The sequence below is a fragment of the Pelophylax lessonae genome (genome assembly GCF_965119305.1).
Source record: "Pelophylax lessonae genome assembly, chromosome: 4".
Lineage (NCBI taxonomy): Eukaryota > Metazoa > Chordata > Amphibia > Anura > Ranidae > Pelophylax > Pelophylax lessonae.
In genome coordinates, this window is record NC_138771.1 from 444,107,959 (window position 1) to 444,127,096 (window position 19,138).

The window sequence follows — 19,138 nt, forward strand, 5'->3', positions numbered from 1 at the left end:
CAACAAAAAATTGTATGATATGACAACATTGATCCACCAAGTGAGAAGACTTCTAAATCTGCCCCCAAAAGATTTTACAAACTAGTATAAAAGGTTTACTAGTGTGGACTCGAGTTGCACAGAATCGCATGACAGAAATCACATTTTCAGTTCACATCTACCAAATTCAGCCTGGAGCGATTTTTGGAAAAGGTTCCTGGACTACTTTGTTGTGATTCCAGTGTGATTATGGCCCCATTGAATATGCAAGCCCCACCAAGTGGCAACACATAATCTAACAAAGTTGGATTAAAATCTGATTGTAGCAGTGTAAACCTAGCCTTCGATGAAATGACCAGCGATAACCTCTGTGATTGGACCCTTATTTGGTAGGCCATACGCGGCTTGTAAGGAGTTAACGCTAGCCTCCCCTTTTTTTTCCACCAAGCTGCTTCTTTCTCCTTTTTTATGAAAGGACATACTTAACAGCACTTGTCCTGGGAGTGGTAACATCTTGGCTGGTTATTGTACACCCTGAGCAGAATTGGAGCAGCTTGAGGGGTCCAGCTTACAGGTCTCAGGTGTGAACAGGGAGTAAGTGTTAAATTTGGTGTTATCGCTCTTACTGGTCACTGGAAGTTCAACATGGCACCTCATGGCAAAGAACTCTGAGGATCTGAAAAAAAGAATTGTTGCTCTATATAAAGATGGCCTAGGTTAAAAGATTGCCAAGACCCTGAAACTGAGCGGAAGCACGGTGGCCAAGACCGTACAGTGGTTTAACAGGACAGGTTCCACACAGAACATGGTCGCCATGGTCGACCAAAGTAGTTAAGTGCACATGCTCAGCATCATTTCCAGAGGTCGTTTTTGAGAAATCAACGTATGAGTGCTGGCAGCATTGCTGCAGAGGTTGAGGTGGTGGGGGGGGGGGGGGATCAGCCTGTCAGTGCTTAGACCATATGCCGCACACTGCAAAAAAAAAATTGGTCTGTATGGCTGTCGTCCCAAAAGGAAGCTTCTTCTAAAGATGATGCACAAGAAAGCTCGCAAACAGTTTGCTGGAGACAAGCAGACTAAGGACATGGATTGCTGAAACCATGTCCTGTGGTCTGATGAGACGAAGATAAACCTATTTAGTTCAGATGGTGTCAAGCGTGTGTGGTGGCACCCAGGTGAGGAGTACAAAGACAAGTGTGTTGCCTACAGTGAAGCATGGTGGTGGGAGTGTCATGGCCTGGGGCTGCATGAGTGCTGCCGGCACTGGGGAGCTACAGTTCATTGAGGGAACCATGAATCCCAACATGTACTTTGACATACTGAAGCAGAGCACGATCCCTTCGGAGACTGGGCCGCAGGGCAGTACGCCAACATGAACGACCCCAAACACACCTCCAAGAGACCACTGCCTTGCTAAAGAAGCTGGAGGTAATGGTGATGGACTGGCCAAACATGTCCAAGACCTAAACCCAATTGAGCATCTGTGTGGCATCCTCAAATGGAAGGCAGAGGAGCGCAATGTCTCTTAACATCCACCAGCTCCTTGATGTCATGGAGGAGTGAAAGAGGACTCCAGTGGCAACCTGTGAAGCTCTGGTGAACTCCATGCCCAAGAGGGTTAAGGCAGTGCTGGAAAATAATGGTGGCCAGACACAATATTGACACTTTGGGCCCAATTTGGACATCTTGACTTAGGGGTGTACTCCTTTTTGTTGCCAGCGGTTTAGACATTAATGGCTGTGTGCTGAGTTATTTTGAGGGGACAGCAAATTTTCTCTGTTATAAAAGCTGTACACTCACTACTTTACATTGTAGGAAAGTGTAATTTCTTCAGTGTTTTCACATGAAAAGACATAATAAAATATTTACAAAAATGTGAGGGGTGTACTCACTTTTGTGAGATACTGTATATGAGGTGCCTCTTGCAAGCAGCTTCAACTGTCCAGAAAATTAGCAATATCAATTGTTCTGTAACCATACGTTCCTAATATACAGGATCATATATTTACGTCGGCAGACTTTGCGGTAGTATACCGGATGATGTCTCTAGCTAGAGACACCATCCCGGTACCGTGGTTTAGAGCCAATGGTCGGCTTTCCGTCGGTAACGACCGATGCGGGAGCCGCTCGATCGTTACCCGGGTGAGCGTGAGGGGACGTCCCCCCCCCCCCTCCCGCCGCTTTCCGTGACTTTGCTCGATCACCCAGCGGGCACGTCCGACGGTTGGATGGAGTCCCGATCAAAGCCGGAAACGGCTTTGATCCGGTCTACGATGATGTAACACGGAGGCGGTGTCCATGACGTCACTTCCGGGTTACTGTGCTGCAAAAGGCGGCAAATTAAAAAAACATCTGTATGCAAAAACGCCGTTTTTGGCGTTTTGCATACATGGAAGTGTAGTGGAGGGGTCTAGGGTCTTTTAGACCCTTGATCCCTCCATAAAGAGTACCTGTCACTAGGGATGCACCGAAATTTCGGCCACCAAAATTTTCGGCCGAAAATGAACCTATCCCATTTCGGCCGAAAATGGGTTAAAAATGCCGAAATGAATGGCCACCGCGAGGAAGAAGGAGGGCGCAGCGCAGGTTTGAAAAGTCCCGCCTCTGGCCGGCCGCCCGCCTATCAATGATGTCCCTACTACGATCTGTGTATGAATGAACTGACCTGACATTGGGCGGCCGCTAATGGCTGTAGCTATGTGAGAGCTTCACTTCCCTGTCAGCGGGACTATGTGTGTGAATGAACTGACCTGACACCGGGCGGGAGGGTGGGCGAGTGGCCGCTAATAGCTATAACTATGTGAGCGCTTCACTTCCGGTCATGCGGGTATCTCCTCTGACAGGGAAGTGAAGCGCTCACATAGTTATAGCTATTAGGGGCCGCTTGCCCGCCCTCCCGCCCGGTGTCAGGTCAGTTCATTCATGCACAATTGCACAGATCGTAGTAGCAGTAGTGACATCACAGGGAGGCGGGCCGCGGCCAGAGGCGGGACTTTTGAAAGGAAGGACAGTGACCGGAGGAGCAGAGTGAGTAAGGAGATCGCATCCTTGGGATGGGGGGGGGAAGGTGAGGCGGGGGAGCTGAGGCGAGCTTACCAATGGTATTAGTATTATGCAGCATGAGGGGGTTAATATATTGCCACTGCTGGTCACTGATGCATTAGTGACCGACCAGTGGCAGTTAAAATCCATTCAGGAGTCACCCAACTGTTAAAAACTGCACATTTATCTGTTAGCATTATTAAACCCTCATTATTTAAAAAAAAAAAAAAAAAACCCGCCCATACTTATCTGCTCTGTACAATGGTTTTGCCCAAAGCAATCCCAATCCTCTTCCTCTGGGGTTCCCCCGACGTCACTCCAGGCCCCTCCCCTTTTTGTCAGCGGGGGCTCTGCTCTGCCCCCCCCCCCCCCCCCGCTCCTGTGTCACCGGATTTGATTGGCCGCAGCAGGAGCAATTTCACACAGTGGGAGCTATTAAATGCGATAAGGTGAAAAACCTTAGGGCCCCTTTCCCACATGCTGTCCGTTATTTCATCCATCCGTTGACTGATGAAAAATGGACATCAATGCATCCCTATTGAAAAACGGATGTAAATTGATGATCATCCATTTACATAGTTTACATCCGCATCCGTCTTTCTCAATTTTTTTAAACTGATCAAAGCTCTTTTTTTCTTCCGTTTTTAAAAAAACAGATCAAACGAAAAAACGGATGTAAACTGACAAACGGTCAGTTTTTCATCTCCGTATGTGTGAAAGGGGCCTTAGGCTTTAGAACCACTTTTAACAGGGAGTGTTTTGCAGGTACCTAAAGGAGCATGTTGAGAAGGAGGAGAGTTGGGTTGCACAATACCAAAGCATTTTCAGATAGAAGCAATGTGCTTTCATTCTTCGCAAACTTGTTGCGAGAAGCTTCCCTTGTCAATATAGTGACAATTTGGGAAAGAAAAATCTTCTGCAGCTTTCTCCATAACTGCCTCAAGATCCTCCTTGGTCCATTCTATATCTATGCCCTCTAGGACTGGCATACCTGGATCTGGCTTTGGTTGAGAAACGAGTTGAAGAGGTGTTTTTGGGCCCTGGAAAATGATGGCTGTAATCTGTAGGCGAAAATGTGACATGGATGCAGAGAATTCGGAGTTAGCAAATAGGCCATTTGCTGCATGCCTGATATAGAGATAGAAAGTTTTTATGCTGGGGCCTGTTACATCCTATGGAGCTGCATGGAGCTTCTGATCAGGTCTACCTGAAAAACGGACAAATTGGAAATTCCGTGTGAAAGGGCTCTTATGGCTTTGTCGGTTTACCTCTCAATACATTGAGACTCTCATCTGATTGGCAAGATCTGGTCTTTGTAAAAATGGGGACAATTTTGAGCTAAACATCCATGAATGTAATCTACTCATGTATGATCCTCGGAGATGATGGACCTGTTTGTTATCTAGCGCAATTTCCATACATTTCAAAATCTTTTTGTAGGCCATAGTAAATTATCCTGTCACCTTTTGTACAGGCAGGAGCTGTTTGAACTGTTTTCTATTGCTAAACAAATTTCATTTAGAGAGTATAGTTTAGTAGTGGTGAGAAAAGCCTGGCTGACTTGTTTCCAGTGGTGTTTGCTCTGTAATTTGAGAACATTGGATGTAACAAAGTAGCTGAATTGTCTTGTGTGAGATACGAGTCTCCACATGCCTGAGGGTAGACTATTCACAGTACAGACTTTCCCACCCCCTCCTCACTCCCAGGTCTGCCTGCCGTATGACTGCTCATGGTTCCGAAGTGACACCATCTTGTGGTGAGTTGTTTTTTGCCCTGACCATCCCATGCAAGCGATTGTAGTGTAAAAAATCATATACTTTAGCCTTTCACTGGTGAATTTTCTTATGTGATTGATGTGGAGATGGAGGAAAAAAGTGCTGTAGTATGCCAAGCCTTTTGTGAAGCAGATTTGGGGCACATCATTAAAGGATTGCCGTCTTTTGTCAGAAAACTTGGTATATAAAAGGGTTGCAGAAAAGTCATCTGTAAATTTCAGTGCTGATTGAAAGACCCAATTCTGAAATGACTAAATTAAAACAATGTATTTGCTGTCCTGTTAGCTACATTTATTTCAGCAGTAAGTGTAAGTTCACACTATGGCGATCCGACTTCGGGGGCGACCTGTGAAGTCACGTGCACCACGACTTGCACGGACTTCACATAATGGAAGTCAATGCAAGTCGCTCCAATGTCACCCCAAAGTAGTACAGGAACTATTTTCTAAGTCGGAGCGACTTGAGTCGCTCCTATTAGAACTGGTTTCTGTAGCACAGAATGGACCGCGACCGGTCAGGCTGACAAGTCGCAGTAATGTGAACCGGGACTTAGCGTTGCCCTGCACATTGTCTACTAAGCAAATGACCATCAGATTGAGCAATTCCACATTTATATGAAGGCTAATCATACAAAGCCAGCTTGTGGGGCTGTGCTAAGAGAAACTCAAAGAATCTGCACTGCAGGCTTTTGTGATCAGACAACCACGGCTCCCAGAGTACCTGAACAGTTACTGCAATTGATATGATACAGCCACTGTTCGGCCAACAATTTTCCACCTGGCTCAGTGGCTTTAATTTATTTTTTAATCTCAGGCACATGTTGAGGTATTACTGTAAAAGAGCCACACATCTGTAGGATTAGTGGAACAATCGTATTAACAAAATGTGATCCCATAGGACCAGGCATAGGCCAAAATCCTGAAGAAGTACAAAGGATACGCAAAGGCATCACCTATGTGTTACCGAATTTTAAATTGCGTACAGCGAAAAACGGTTTGCTTTTTGAAATCATTAAGCAGGGTGGAGCTGACAGGGCCACCCATGACTTGAATTTTGTCTGGGTCAGCAGAAATTCTAGTCATGTATTGTAGCACATGTATTGTTGCACATTAGAATAGTAATCCTTTTGGGGTTCACCTCTGCTCCTTTTTGGTGACTCGAAGTTTGGCTTTCCTCCAACGACGTGTTGAGCAGCGTCTGGCCTCGGTTATCATCAAGGGCCAGGTTCGGCCTTGGCGGTTTTCTTTCAATGTGCTTTTTGGCTACGCATTTTTTGGTTTGCACCTTTTTTTAGGGGGTTCGCCACTTGGCTCCCCTATTGCGGTCTCCATTGCCCTTGTGGGATTTCAACTTGGTGCTGTCGGTTCTTCAATAACCGTCGTTGGTAAATATTTGCGAGATTCCTGTGTTTACATTTGTCCCAAAAAGTAGCCTTCTTGGTGGCTTTTTCTTCTGCATGTAGGGTGTCGGAGCTGGCAGCTTTGCCTTTCACCCAACTTGGTAGCTCACGGAGATAAAGTGGTGCTTCGTCCCTGCCAGTCATTCCTTCCTAAGGTCGTCTCTGGTTTCCATTTAAATGAAGACCTTGTGTTGCCTGCCTTGTGCCCTAAGCCTAAGCACCATAAAGAGATTGCCTGAACCACATCCAAAGAATGTAAGGCATTCAGGGTGTACTTGGTGGCAACTGAGTCGTTCCAAAAATCCGATTCCTGGTTTGTCCTTGTGGATGGACCCTGTGGGGGCTGACTGCGTCAGCTGCGACCTTTTTCAGATGTATCAGGCAGACTGTGTTGCAGGCCTATTCCATTAGGGTCAGGCACCTCTTTTCCTGTTGAGGTGCATTCTACGATCGCGCTTAGTGCCTCTTGGGCCTTCCGTCATCAGGCATCAGTGGTGCAGGATGCAAGGTGGCCACCTGGTTCACTTAAAATGATATGGTGGATGTGTTGGCATCTGCGGATGCTGCCTTTGGTGGCAAGGTTTTGCAGGCCACTGTTGGGAGGATTAGTCCTCTTTGAGGGTGTCTTTTTTTTGTCAGGTGAGCTCTAGTTTCCTGCTTGAGCTCCCGTTTTACCTGGTTGGCTATGCTTAGCCGTTTTACCTGGTTGGCTATGCTTATCCTTTGGGAAGTAATGTTTGTTACTGTGTTCTTCCCACCCCTCATGTTGACACTGCTTTGGGACAAGAAGATATGGAGCTGTGTTCGTCAATAAACGAAAGAGAAAACTGGATTTTTGTCTTACCCTAAAATCCTTTTCTCTGTTGTTCATTGACGGACACAGCACCCGCTCCTCTATTGAGTTGGGTTATATGTTCTTCTGACACTGCTTGTTACAAAACTGAAGACCTATAGCAGGAAGTGGGAGTATATACGCCCTGGGACTGCCCTATAGGCAAAGTCCCAACTTTTTTCCGCCTAGTATCCTACTCTGTAGGGGGCAGCATAAACCCTAAGGGTCAAGATGATATGGAGCGGTGTCCGTCAATGAACATCAGAGAAAAGGATTTTACAGTAAGACCTAAATCCAGTTTTTCCTGATCGCTACCGTTTACCATGTTTAATCTCGTAGCTGCTTCGTTAAAAATCCTTTTGTATACACAGTTAAACCTTAAGTTAAATTCACAGCTCCGTCATCTTCCCCCCTGCCCTTTATGCTCGTTCCTAATTTCAGTAGTGAAAGGAAAAAGCTACTGCTATAAGGGATTTCTCCTTTCCTAGTCAAGAGACCATGATCACAAGATGTCAAGCGAGGGAAAGTATTTTAGGAACATAGCAGTAAAACATTTTTTAATGGAGTGGTGAGTGTTGGAACCCCTGTTAAGCAGATTCTATTCTCTTCTTGTTCTGGAAATAGTGGTCAGCAGGACAGGAAGTGGCTACACAAATGGTAAGAGAAGTCCTAACCCTACCCACATTCTATTTAAAACAAAGGTTTGGCTGAAGTTGCAGTGAAAGTGCAGTAACCAAGTTGCAGTGGAAATGGTATCACTGGAAGCGGAATCCTGATAACATGTTATGTTATGGTTTACCACCCTGTGCACATTGTTCCTTGTATCATAACAAGATGAGTTGTCCCAACAACTGCTTGTCATTTTGCGAAGACACTACGCTTTCTGACTGGTGTGCTGTATTTAATTATGTTTACTATATACACCATTGCTATTTGGATTTTGATCAAATAAAAAAGCCTGACCATGTAGGTTTTGTGTATTCCTCTTCAAATACACAATTGTTTAGTGGATGGTCACAAGGGCTTGTTTACACCACAATTTCTGCCTTCCAAATTAATGTTTGCTTACACCTTTACATGGATTTTTGATGCCTTTTTCAATTTGTGCAGATTTCATTTTTTTTTTTTTTTTTTTTTTACATTTGAAAAATCCATGTTTTCTTTCAGGACAATGTGCATTTTGGCGCTTTTATGAGTGTTTGATGCATTCCAGACTACAAAAAATTAGTCATACAGTGCATTTTTTTTATACTGCATCCAGAATGCATTCACATTTGTCATGTATTCCATTAGCCCTACTTCATACAGTTCATTCAGTTCCAGTGCTTTCAACAAAAGTACAACCTGCTGCAAAACACCGGAATGCGCAATGTCCTAAATTAAAATTAAAATGCATCTGAAACGCAGAAACTGTGAAGTGAACAAGCCCTAAAGGGAATGCAAGCAGTCGGGAAAACATATAAAACTTTAAAACTATACAAAAAACTTATTTCAGGTTGGATAATGTAAGGGAGTGTTAAAACCCTGGTAAAGCTTATTTCTGCTCCCTTTGTCTCATTGTGGAGATTTATCTTCATCTTCAACAGGAAGTGAGATGAAATGCCTCCAAATGAAGCGAATTCCTCGGGGACCCCCAGGTCACCAGAACTAATGTCCCAATTGGAATGCGATCCCATTCTGGAGTGGACAAAAAAAAGGGTCCTGCACGAGTTTGATCCGTATGCGATGCAAATTCAGCCATACAGTTTGTATGGCTGAATTCGCATCCCACAGACCTCACATGTGATCTGCACAGCAATCAGCGGTGCGAATCACATGTGAATGTCCGGCATCGCACCAGTGTGAACCAGCCCTTCATTATACTTTAAGGCCTCATGCACATTCAATGTTTTTACAGCTGCTGTTTGGCTTCAGGTGTTTTTTTTTTTTTTTTTTTGCAGCCAGTAAACTCCCCAACATGTTATCCTATGTGTCCATGCACACACAGGCTTTTATCTGCGTTTTTTTTATCTCAATGCAGATGTTTGGCATTTGAGCATTTTTGAGCCATAAGCTTTTCTGGTAGTATAGTTTTGCTAAAAATGCAAAAGCTAAATGCTAAAAAAAATGCTGCAAAACTCATTCTACAGCTAAGTCCCCGTTCACACAGGTCGCCGTAGGTCGCCTTCCATAGGGAAGCTGCGGACCCGTTCTAATAGGAGCGACACAAGTAAAAAGGGTCCGGAGCTTCTTTGGGGCGACCCGGAGCGACCGTCATAGACTTCAATGTTATGAAGTCCGTGCCGGCCGCTCTGAGGTCGCGGCGCGCTGCTCGCACCGACTGGGAAGTCGGATCGCCCCAGTGTGAACGGGGCCTTACACTTCCAACGTTTTTATAACGTCCAGTGTGCATGAGACCTCAGGCATAGAATTACATTCTTAAAGTGCAATTACAGTTTAAGATATCTGCTTCTCTCCAGTGATCAAACAATTGGAGAAGTCCATCAAATCCAGACATGTTGACAGTGTTTTTTTCTCTAGCGCTCATCGACAGACGTAGTCCTCGGTGATACACCACCTTCGGGTTATGTTACCTCCGCAGGAGCAGGACTAGACAGGAAATTAAAAAGCTCTGGCCACACCCTAGGGGCAGTCCCAGAGGGTATATCCTCTCTCTCTCTGCCTCAGCAAATCAGTTATTTTCTGTCTAGTTAGGAGTAAGGACCTAGACACCTTGCTGGGATCTTAGGTCCTGGCAAGAATTTTTTCTTAAAGGATTTTTTTAGACAGCTTTTTCTCCAGTGTTCCTGTGAGATCTTCAAGCAAGAAAGCTGAATTGGGCGACGGGCTGGATGTTGAGATCCGGTGGTCACCCCAGTTCAGCCTACGAGCGCGTGCAGGCCATAGCTCCGCGCTGGGTCGGCCGCGACAAAGTCCCATTAAAAGGACTGAACCCGCGAGTTAAACGTCTCGCTGAAACGCCAAAGACCATGAGTCACGGCGTTCGTATCGGTCGACAGCCCTCCCGCCCCGGTGGAGAGGGGTACTGTCAGGAGTTGGTGCCCGCCTGGTTCCGGTATGGTGAGTAGTATGTTCCCCCTTTCCCCCTGACGGGTTTTGTGGTGAACGCGGGCCCCTCTCTGTATGGCAAGGGCTACGGTTTATCTGTGACGCAGCCTTGGACACTACTCCCCTATTAGGGCATGCATCTAAGTTAGCAGTGATCCTCAGACGTGTGCTGTGTTTAAAATGCTGGTCAGCTGACCTAGGTTCCAAAAAGACCTTGACCAATCTCCCTTTTCAGGGGAATCGTCTATTTGGAGCCAACCTAGATGAAATCATTAAGGATGCCACTGGGGGCAAGAGCACTTTTTTGCCACAGGCTGCAAAAGCTAAGGGACCTCGCAACAAGCGAGGACCTTTCTTTACCGCCCATAAAGGGCGCCCGGCTGGTACTAGCGGGAAAGGCAAGACTCCTCCAGGAGGGTTCAAGAAGGGCAGGTCGGACAAGCAGAGGACCAACCCAGCCAAACCCGAAGTAAAGGAGTACACAGCCTGAAGGTGCGCCCCCACCCGGTTTCAGGGTGGGGGGACGTTTTCACCGGTATTCAGGACATTAGATCGAGCATCAACCACTACTACCGGTGCGATTCTTCCCTTCCAACATTTAAGTACCACAGGAAGCGGTAGTTACCGTTCCCTGAAAAGATCTTTTCCTTTTCCTTTTCCTAAGATTAATCCCGATACCTCACAGGAATCGGATCTGGTTGACCAGATAGGCCAAGTAGCCTCTAGTCGGGTGACTTCGGTCCCTGAGGTTCAACCAGAAAAGATCACCTTTCCTGATAACTATCAGGTATCTGATAAATGTGTGGGAACAGAAAACGACCAGACTTTCTCGGATGGTCGGGGCCAGATAGCTCTAGGGACGCCTGGTTCAGATCCAATCAGCGCCAGTGGTCCTAGAAATTCTAGGCTGGCCTCCTCAAGCCGGCCTGGCCGACTTGGACATGTTAGTCGCAGACGTTCCGTGGGAACTTCGTCTCAGGGAGTGTCTGTGGTCTCTAGGACCAATTTACCTTCGTGCTTTACAGTCGCTGGTTTTAATGGCCTGGCCATTGAGACCCAAGTACTGAAGGATAGAGGTTTGTCTACTTCAGTCATTCCTACCCTTATTAAAGCAAGGAAAGCGACTTCCAGCAAAGTCTATTATCACACATGGAAGACTTATATTGCGTGGTGCGAATCTTTAGGATTTCCTCCACGTACCTATTCGGTGACTCGTATATTGGCCTTTTTGCAACAAGGGGTTGAGCAGAAGCTAGCCTTGAGCACCATCAAGGGTCAAGTTTCAGCATTAGCAATCTTCTTTCAGAAGCCTTTAGCTACCAAATCCTTGGTGCGGAATTTCATCCAGGGGGTGCGGCACCTGGCTCCTCCAGTCCGCGCGCCCTTACCGCCCTGGGATCTTAATTTGGTTTTGTCGGTTCTACAGAAACCTCCCTTTGAAAACATCAGGGAGATTCCCTTGCTTACTCTATCCCAGAAGGTGGCCTTCTTGGTGGCTATTACTTCTGCTCGCAGGGTGTCAGAACTGGCTGCATTATCATGCCAGTCACCATACCTAGTGATTCATAGGGATAAGGTAGTACTTCATCCTAAGCCATCTTTTCTTCCCAAGGTGGTTTCAGATTTTCATCTGAATGAAGATATTGTACTACCTTCCTTGTGTCCTCAGCCCAAGCATCATCGGGAACATGCGTTGCATTCCTTAGATGTGGTTCGGGCAATCAGGGTATACCTGAAAGCTACGGAATCATTCCGTAAGACGGATTCACTTTTTGTGATCACGGATGGCCCCAGAAAGGGTTTGCCTGCATCTGCCGCGACCATTGCCAAATGGATTAGACAAACGGTGGTACAGGCTTATTCTATTAAGGGTCAGAGTCCTCCGTTCCCTGTTAGGGCGCACTCCACTCGAGCGCTCAGTACTTCCTGGGCCTTTCGCCATCAGGCGTCAGTGGTCCAGGTATGTAAGGCGGCCACCTGGTCGTCGGTACATACCTTTACAAAATTCTATAAAATTGATGTGACGGCATCGGCGGATGCCTCATTTGGCCGCAAGGTTTTGCAGGCCGCAATTTGAGGAGACCGGTGGTCTACCTCGAGGGTTTTTTTCTGTTTGAAAAAAAAAAAAAATTGTTTTCTCCTTTTTTGTTGAGTCTCATCATTAAGGATGAGCATTGTAAACTTCTAGTTGGCACCGGTTGGGCCTTCTAGATTGGGATTTGATTTCCATTTTCCCACCCCTCAGTTGTGATACTGCTCTGGGACGTCCCGAAGGTGGTGTATCACCGAGGACTACGTCTGTCGATGAGCGCTAGAGAAAAATGGATTTTTGTAAAATCTTACCGTAAAATCCTTTTCTCTTAGCTCATCGACAGACGTAGTCCCCGCCCCTCTGTTTTGGAGTTGGGTTGGGTTAAATTCTCTAAGCACTGCTTTTTCACATAACTGATTTGCTGAGGCAGAGAGAGAGAGGATATACCCTCTGGGACTGCCCCTAGGGTGTGGCCAGAGCTTTTTAATTTCCTGTCTAGTCCTGCTCCTGCGGAGGTAACATAACCCGAAGGTGGTGTATCACCGAGGACTACGTCTGTCGATGAGCTAAGAGAAAAGGATTTTACGGTAAGATTTTACAAAAATCCATTTTTGCTGCTCACAAGTGCTCAGTGACTGACCCCTACTGTATGTTGTTCAGTTATTGCAAGCATTATGTGGTATCATCACTTTTAATAAATATTAGGCTGTACTGTATGCTTATGTGCTCCATGGGCTGGTTTCCCATTAGTCGTTTTCCCCAGTAACTAATCTACCAGAACTGTCCAGTTTGGCTATTCACATGCTGAACCAGAATTACTATACCAGAATGTGTGTGTGGTCAGCTTGGGCTATGCCTGCATGTTCCTGAGCTGAATGACTGTAATTGGATGTGACAGTAATAACATCACATGCTCACTCTGCAAGCTTCTTTCTGGGTACACTGATGCATGCAGAGAGTGTGGTCTCAGCACGCTGATCTCTGTAGAGAATGAACAGGATAATATAAGGTAAGCTATAGAGAACTGAAACAAAATGGGTAAAATCAGGCGCTGACAGCAAATGGTGACCTGAACACAAATCCAGCAATCTTTAATCTGAAGATTGTAAACTACTCAAACCTGTGTGGAGTAGTTGGTTGCAGCACAATATCAGAAACTGCTTTTTTTTTTTCTTTAAAGTCCTTGTAAAATCTTCATTTGAACTTGGTAACAGGCTGAATGTTCCTAGGGTTATGGCTTGTAGCGCATCACCTTCTCTTTACTGCAAATGCGTTCTGTTAAAACACTTTTTTTTTTTCTTCATTTTGCATCATATGTATTAGAGTTTTAAAGAGAGAAATATGTTTGTTAAAAGGAACAGGCATGGTTGTCAGGGGAAAGTTGGTTTAATAAGTACATAAAAAGTGGAATGCTCAGGCAGGGACTGCACGTTTATCTGAAAAGGTCACCGTAACCACAGTGGAATTTATTTGGCTGACACTTTGAGTGGAGCTTCTGTTCACTGTAGCTGTGAACTAAAGGCATCGTTAAAATCTTTTCATACACTGCCTTCTGGTGGTCATTTGGAAAAGTGTTTTTTTTTTTTTTTTTTTTCCCTCCCCAGGTTAACTCCTTCACTTTGTTATACATTGTCTCAAGTAGGAGAGATTTGCAGGTGACTTCAACTAGGCTGTGTAGAATGTGAAAAAAACCCAGTAGAATTGAAATCAAATCGAAAGCTTTTGATGAAGTTATTTTGTTCTGGATGTATTTTTTGATCTTAAGATGTACAGTTTTTTAAAACCTTATCATGGCTTATCTTCTGCATTTTCTCTTTCTTTCAGCAGCTTCATGAAACGGTTAAAAGGAAGCTGGACAGTGCAGCTTCACCTCAAAATGGGGATCAACAAAATGGCTATGGAGACATGTTTTCTGTTTCCAAGAAGCTTCGACGTGAAGATGGACTAACAGGAGGGATTGGGTCATCTAATGGGATGCCCCCAGTTTCTCCATTGCATCAACTGGATAGCAAACCTCCGAGTGGAGATTCTTTGCAGTTAAACGGAGGCCATTCAATTGGACTGGATAGTGTCAAGAAGTGTCTTCCAGATGCAGGCCTACAACTGAATGCTAATGGAGATAATGATGTGTTTTCACTTTGCAAAGAAATGAAGCAGGAACCTGTGGATGACTTGCCCTGCATGTTATCAGGTGTGGGTGGTTCCATGTCTCAAAACAATTTGATGCCTGACTTAAACTTGAATGAGCAAGAATGGAAGGAACTCATAGAGGAACTAAATAAATCTGTACCGGATGAAGACATGAAGGATCTATTCAGTGATGACTTTGAGGATAAAAAAGACAATGACGCTTCAAATTCAGCAACACAGACATCTTTGACCCAAGATACTCGTGTAAAGGCCGAGTTGTCTCCTGCAGCTTTTGAGCAGGAGTCTCTTGGGTCTCCACAAGTAAGGTCTACATCATGTGGACCTTTTGTTGGGGCTCCTTCAGTGCCTGCTAGCAGCTCCTCTCCAGTAGTAGGTGGTTCTCAGCCTGTGTTCCAGCCATCTTCCCAGGCTGTGACGGACAGTTCCAATCAGACAGCTTTGCAGCCGTCAAATCAACCTCAAAATGTGCCCAGACCATTACCCAATGTATTAATGTCTGGACAGAGTACTGGAACTACCAAAGAGATGTCTTCAGCCCACCAACTTCAGCAGATTGCAGCAAAGCAAAAGAGAGACCAGTTGCTGCAAAACCAACAGCAGCCTCAGCAAGTACACCAGTCAAATCAGATGACCAACTGGCCACAGTCTCGAACTTCACAAAGTCCCTTGGGTGTTCCTGCTTATGGTTTGGAGAAATCTACCAGCCCTTCTGTTTACCAGCAACAAGAGTTTAATAACCAGAAATTAATGATGCCTAATATGAACAAGAGTTCTCCTCGTGGTGGAAGCGGCTATATGCAGCCCAATCATGTTAACATGATTCATAAACCTTCAAACAATTTAAACCCTAACCAAGCTGCAGGTCCCAATCCAATGCTGGACTATGGCAACACAATACCTCTGTCACACTATGAAGCTGACTGTGGTCCTGGGGTGGTAGCTCAAAACAAGAACGCAATGATGTTGTATCTTCAGCGAAGGCAGCAGCAACAACAGCAGCAACAACAGCAGCAACAACAGCAGCAGCAGCAGCAGCAGCAGCAGCAGCAGCAGCAGCAAATGCCTCAAATGACTGAGGAGCAAAGTCAGATGTTCTTGATGAAACAAAAGGCTGGAATTCCTTACAGGCCGCTCGTGTCACACGGACAGGTAAGGTGGTTAGAATATAATGTATTTGAATGTTTAATGTATTTACATCTTTTCAGACTGTTGGTGATTTTCTAAAGCATAGTACTTTTTTTCAGCTTGTTGTAGTGCTGAAAGTACTCCTATTTTTCTTCACTTAATTCATTAAAAGGTGGGGGGGCTTTTATTAACAGCAATAGGAGATTGCCTCGATTTTTATATATAGATCTTTTGCCACTCTGTTTTTGGGTCATGTGACCTATAGGATACTGTTGCAGGACATTAGTTGCCTAACATCAACAAAGTTTGAATTGTAACTTGGACGTCCTGCTGTGAAGTTTGGCTTTAGGGCTCTTTCACACGGGCGATCCGATCAGATCCGCCTGTCAGTTTTTTAGGCAGATTTGGTCGGATCCTCCATGCAGCTCTATGGGGCAGCGGATGTCAGCGGAGACACCTCCGCTGACACCCGCTGCCATCCGTATCCAATCCTGTCCGTGAAATCTGGACGGATGGAAACCCTATTTTTCCATCCGTTCAAGGATCGGATGAGAGCGGACAGGCAGTCCGCTCTCATCCGATCCCCCATAGAGAGCAGCGGGAGCTGTGACACCTCCCTCTCCGCACTGCAAGCGGAGACGGAGCTGTCATCCGCCGGCTCAGCAGGGATCAGCGGATCGTTCCCCGCTGAGCAGCACTGATCTGCCTACGGAGGCGGACCGTGTGAAAGAGCGAATGTGTAATAATGACCTGGTACAGTATAGAATTCTGTATTGGGTCTAGAGAACTAGCATTTTCAGAAAGAGGTAAGCAAAGGCTTCCATATTTTTTTTACTGATAATTTAGGGAATTGGGAACACAATGATTATCAGACGAATGATCGGTTTTTTTTTGGCATGCTAATCTTCTAACGAATAAGTTACTAGAGTTCAGGAAATTCTCGTAAGACCGAATACAATTTCTTGCAATGATTTGTTGTAACCTATTCTTTCGGTGTTCCTTCGTTTCCAAACATGCGCGACCTTGGTCTTGATTTATTAAAACAGTGTTTGTCCGAGAAGCATGCAGTTTTCTCTTACAGTAGGTATGTGGTTTTATTCTCTCCAGTATTTAACCTTCTGTTAAATATTAGTAGGATAAAGCCAGCATTGGTCATTCTTAGTACTATCACTTTCAAATAGCCAAATTATGTATTCTCCTCTCAGTGGGCAGGTGCTTCTGTGTGCAGTTTACTGTACCAATGACCCCTGCTCTATGTGCATGTCTGCCTGTTGTATTGGAGAGGATGGGCACAATGCATACACCAGATGCACCGCTTGGCATACATGCTCTGTCTGAAGACACAGAAATTTGGCCATGTACATCCTTATTTAATATAGTACAGTCACCAAACAGCTATATGATCAGTCTTATAACAAAGGTTGGTTTACATTCATTGAGTTAGAAGCTTACATTATAATACAGCTGGCCTCATTAAACAGAAGTAAAAGTGACATTGTGGACATGATCTTATGACGTAAAAAGTATTGTTCCTTTACTTTAATCTCTTTACGGTGCCTCCATGTCTGCTATGTTAGTGCTCTTGCAGACATTCCAAGGTGGTGCCAGCCATTCCCTGCTTCATATTTTTTTTTCTCCACTTTTTCACAAGAAATTTACTAAGCTTTAGAAAAACATTAACACTTAACAGTATGTAAAATGTCAGTCTCCTAATGAAGTTCCACTTTCAGATTTCCCTTCCTGTATCACAATCTGGACTATCCCTTCTCTGCTGTATGCCCTGCCTGGCCCTCTTTCCTTTCTTCTTCTCCTCTTCCCTTTCTTCTCCTCTTCCCCACATCTTCTTCCTTTACCTTCTTCTGTTTGTTCCCTATCCCATACCCAGTACCCCCCTCTTCGTTCGCGTCCCCCGTCCCGTCAAGCTCTAGTCCACATTGTATACTTTATCCTTTCTGACTACCCCCCTTGTCTTTTTGTTTTCTTTTTCACATTGTTTAAAATGAGCATTCTCAGAGTTGAGAGCTGACAGTACTACACTTTAGGTGACTTAATGTCCTGACCTCTACACTCCAGTATGTCAGTATCTCACAAACCTGAATGGTATTCACCTCCCACACATGCCTATTAGATACTTTGAACTAGTTTTTGACCGTATTGATATGTAGCTCTTTCTGTGAGAGCTTGGTATAAAAAAAAAAATCTCTCAAATTTATCAATATTGTTACAAGTGAGTGATTAAGGTGTATATACTATTTTTTAAATTTTTTCCTGCATAGTGCTGCTAACACAGCTCCAGGACATGGAAGTATATGGAAGCCATAAAATGTGGCTTTGTATACACCATTGTATCTGATAAAAGAATACATTTACTTTCAGCACTTCATTTTTTTTTTTTTTTTTTTTTACATTCCAAGCAGCTTGTTTAGGGAATTCAATTGCAAGGGGTACCTAATCTGCTGATGAACAGAAGTAAGTCACTGCTTGGAAGCTTTGTGTTTACATCATTCTCCTTTTGCAGCAGCTTCTTCTGGCCACCACTAGAGGAAGCTTGAGAGAAGAGAGATAAACTTTGTATTGGAATACTCCCTCCAATAGTGGCTGACTGTAGGTCCCGCAGAAAGAAAATTGTGAGCATACTGCTTCCAGAGTCTTGTCCTAAAATTTCGCATACCAGTAAAATGGGTACCCCTTGCAACTGAATCTTTCACAGCCTGCAAGACGTAAGAGGAACTGAGTACTGAAAGCACATTCAACAGACACTGACATGACCACTTTCAACCTTGCATACCTGATTTAATAATATGTTTTCTGGGTGTTTTATTTTATTAATAGGAGCAGAACCCACAGCCAAATGTGGCCCGTGTTCCTGTGTCTGTGGGAGGAGCCGGTGTTGTATCACAGCCACCACCAGTGTCTATGGCGGGTAATCATGCAAATGCAGCTTATCTGAACAGCCAACAGCATGCTGTCCTGAAGCAGCAACAGCAGCAAATGCTTCTAGAACAGCAGAAACAGAGAGAGCAAAAGCAGCAGTTACTTCTGGAGCAACAGAAACAGTATCTATATGGAAAGCAGCTACAACAGCAGCAGCTCCTGGCAGAACAGGTACACTACTCTCCAACTCAGGTTTGTGACTGCCGTTCAATATAGGCAGTAATATAAAATAGTTACTCAAACACAAAAACTAGGTTTTGCTAAGGAACGGACTAGTTATAGGAAGTCCGCTGAGCAACTCATAAAGCCCCGTACACATGTACCGAATGTCGGCCGAATGATCGGCCGTGTTTTGTCTGGTGCTGTCCTGTCGGCTGAAAAGTGCTAAAGACTGCACACGAATTTTGTCGGCCAACAACAGCCGACTGCAGAAGTGATGTCATGTGATGGTTAACTTTCCGTGTGTTTTTTCTTTTCTGAGCATGCCCAGTCTTGCTAATCTTCTGTTTATTGGCCAAATTCTGTACTGACTGGCGAACAATCGGCCGTTCTGGTGCCTGCCAACAAATATTTTAAAGTCTGCACGACAGATTCTTTTCGGCCGAAAATCGCTACGTGTGTACGGGCCTTTAGAACTGATTGCTTGTTTGCAAAAGCAGATCTGTATTCAGTTTTCATACAGCCATTGTAACAGTCTTCCCAGGGTGAATAAATATAGAAGTAGCTAAAGTACTCACCTTTCCTGCAAAAAGTTTACTTTAGGTTTTCTTTACAGTGCTGCTTATACAAACAAATGCTGTGGTACTTGGTTTGTGACATCC

The 19,138-nt window shown here is 44.8% G+C and overlaps 1 protein-coding gene across 1 annotated transcript in view; it reads left to right on the forward strand.

Annotated features, from left to right (window-relative positions):
* MAML1 (mastermind like transcriptional coactivator 1) overlaps positions 1 to 19,138 on the forward strand; it is a 157,166-nt gene that overhangs the window by 122,742 nt on the left and 15,286 nt on the right. Inside the window, exons 2-3 of the mRNA XM_082256519.1 lie at positions 13,932 to 15,407; positions 18,216 to 18,488. Of these exons, the coding sequence (XP_082112645.1) occupies positions 13,932 to 15,407; positions 18,216 to 18,488 (1,749 nt within the window). The remainder of the gene's footprint in view (positions 1 to 13,931; positions 15,408 to 18,215; positions 18,489 to 19,138) is intronic.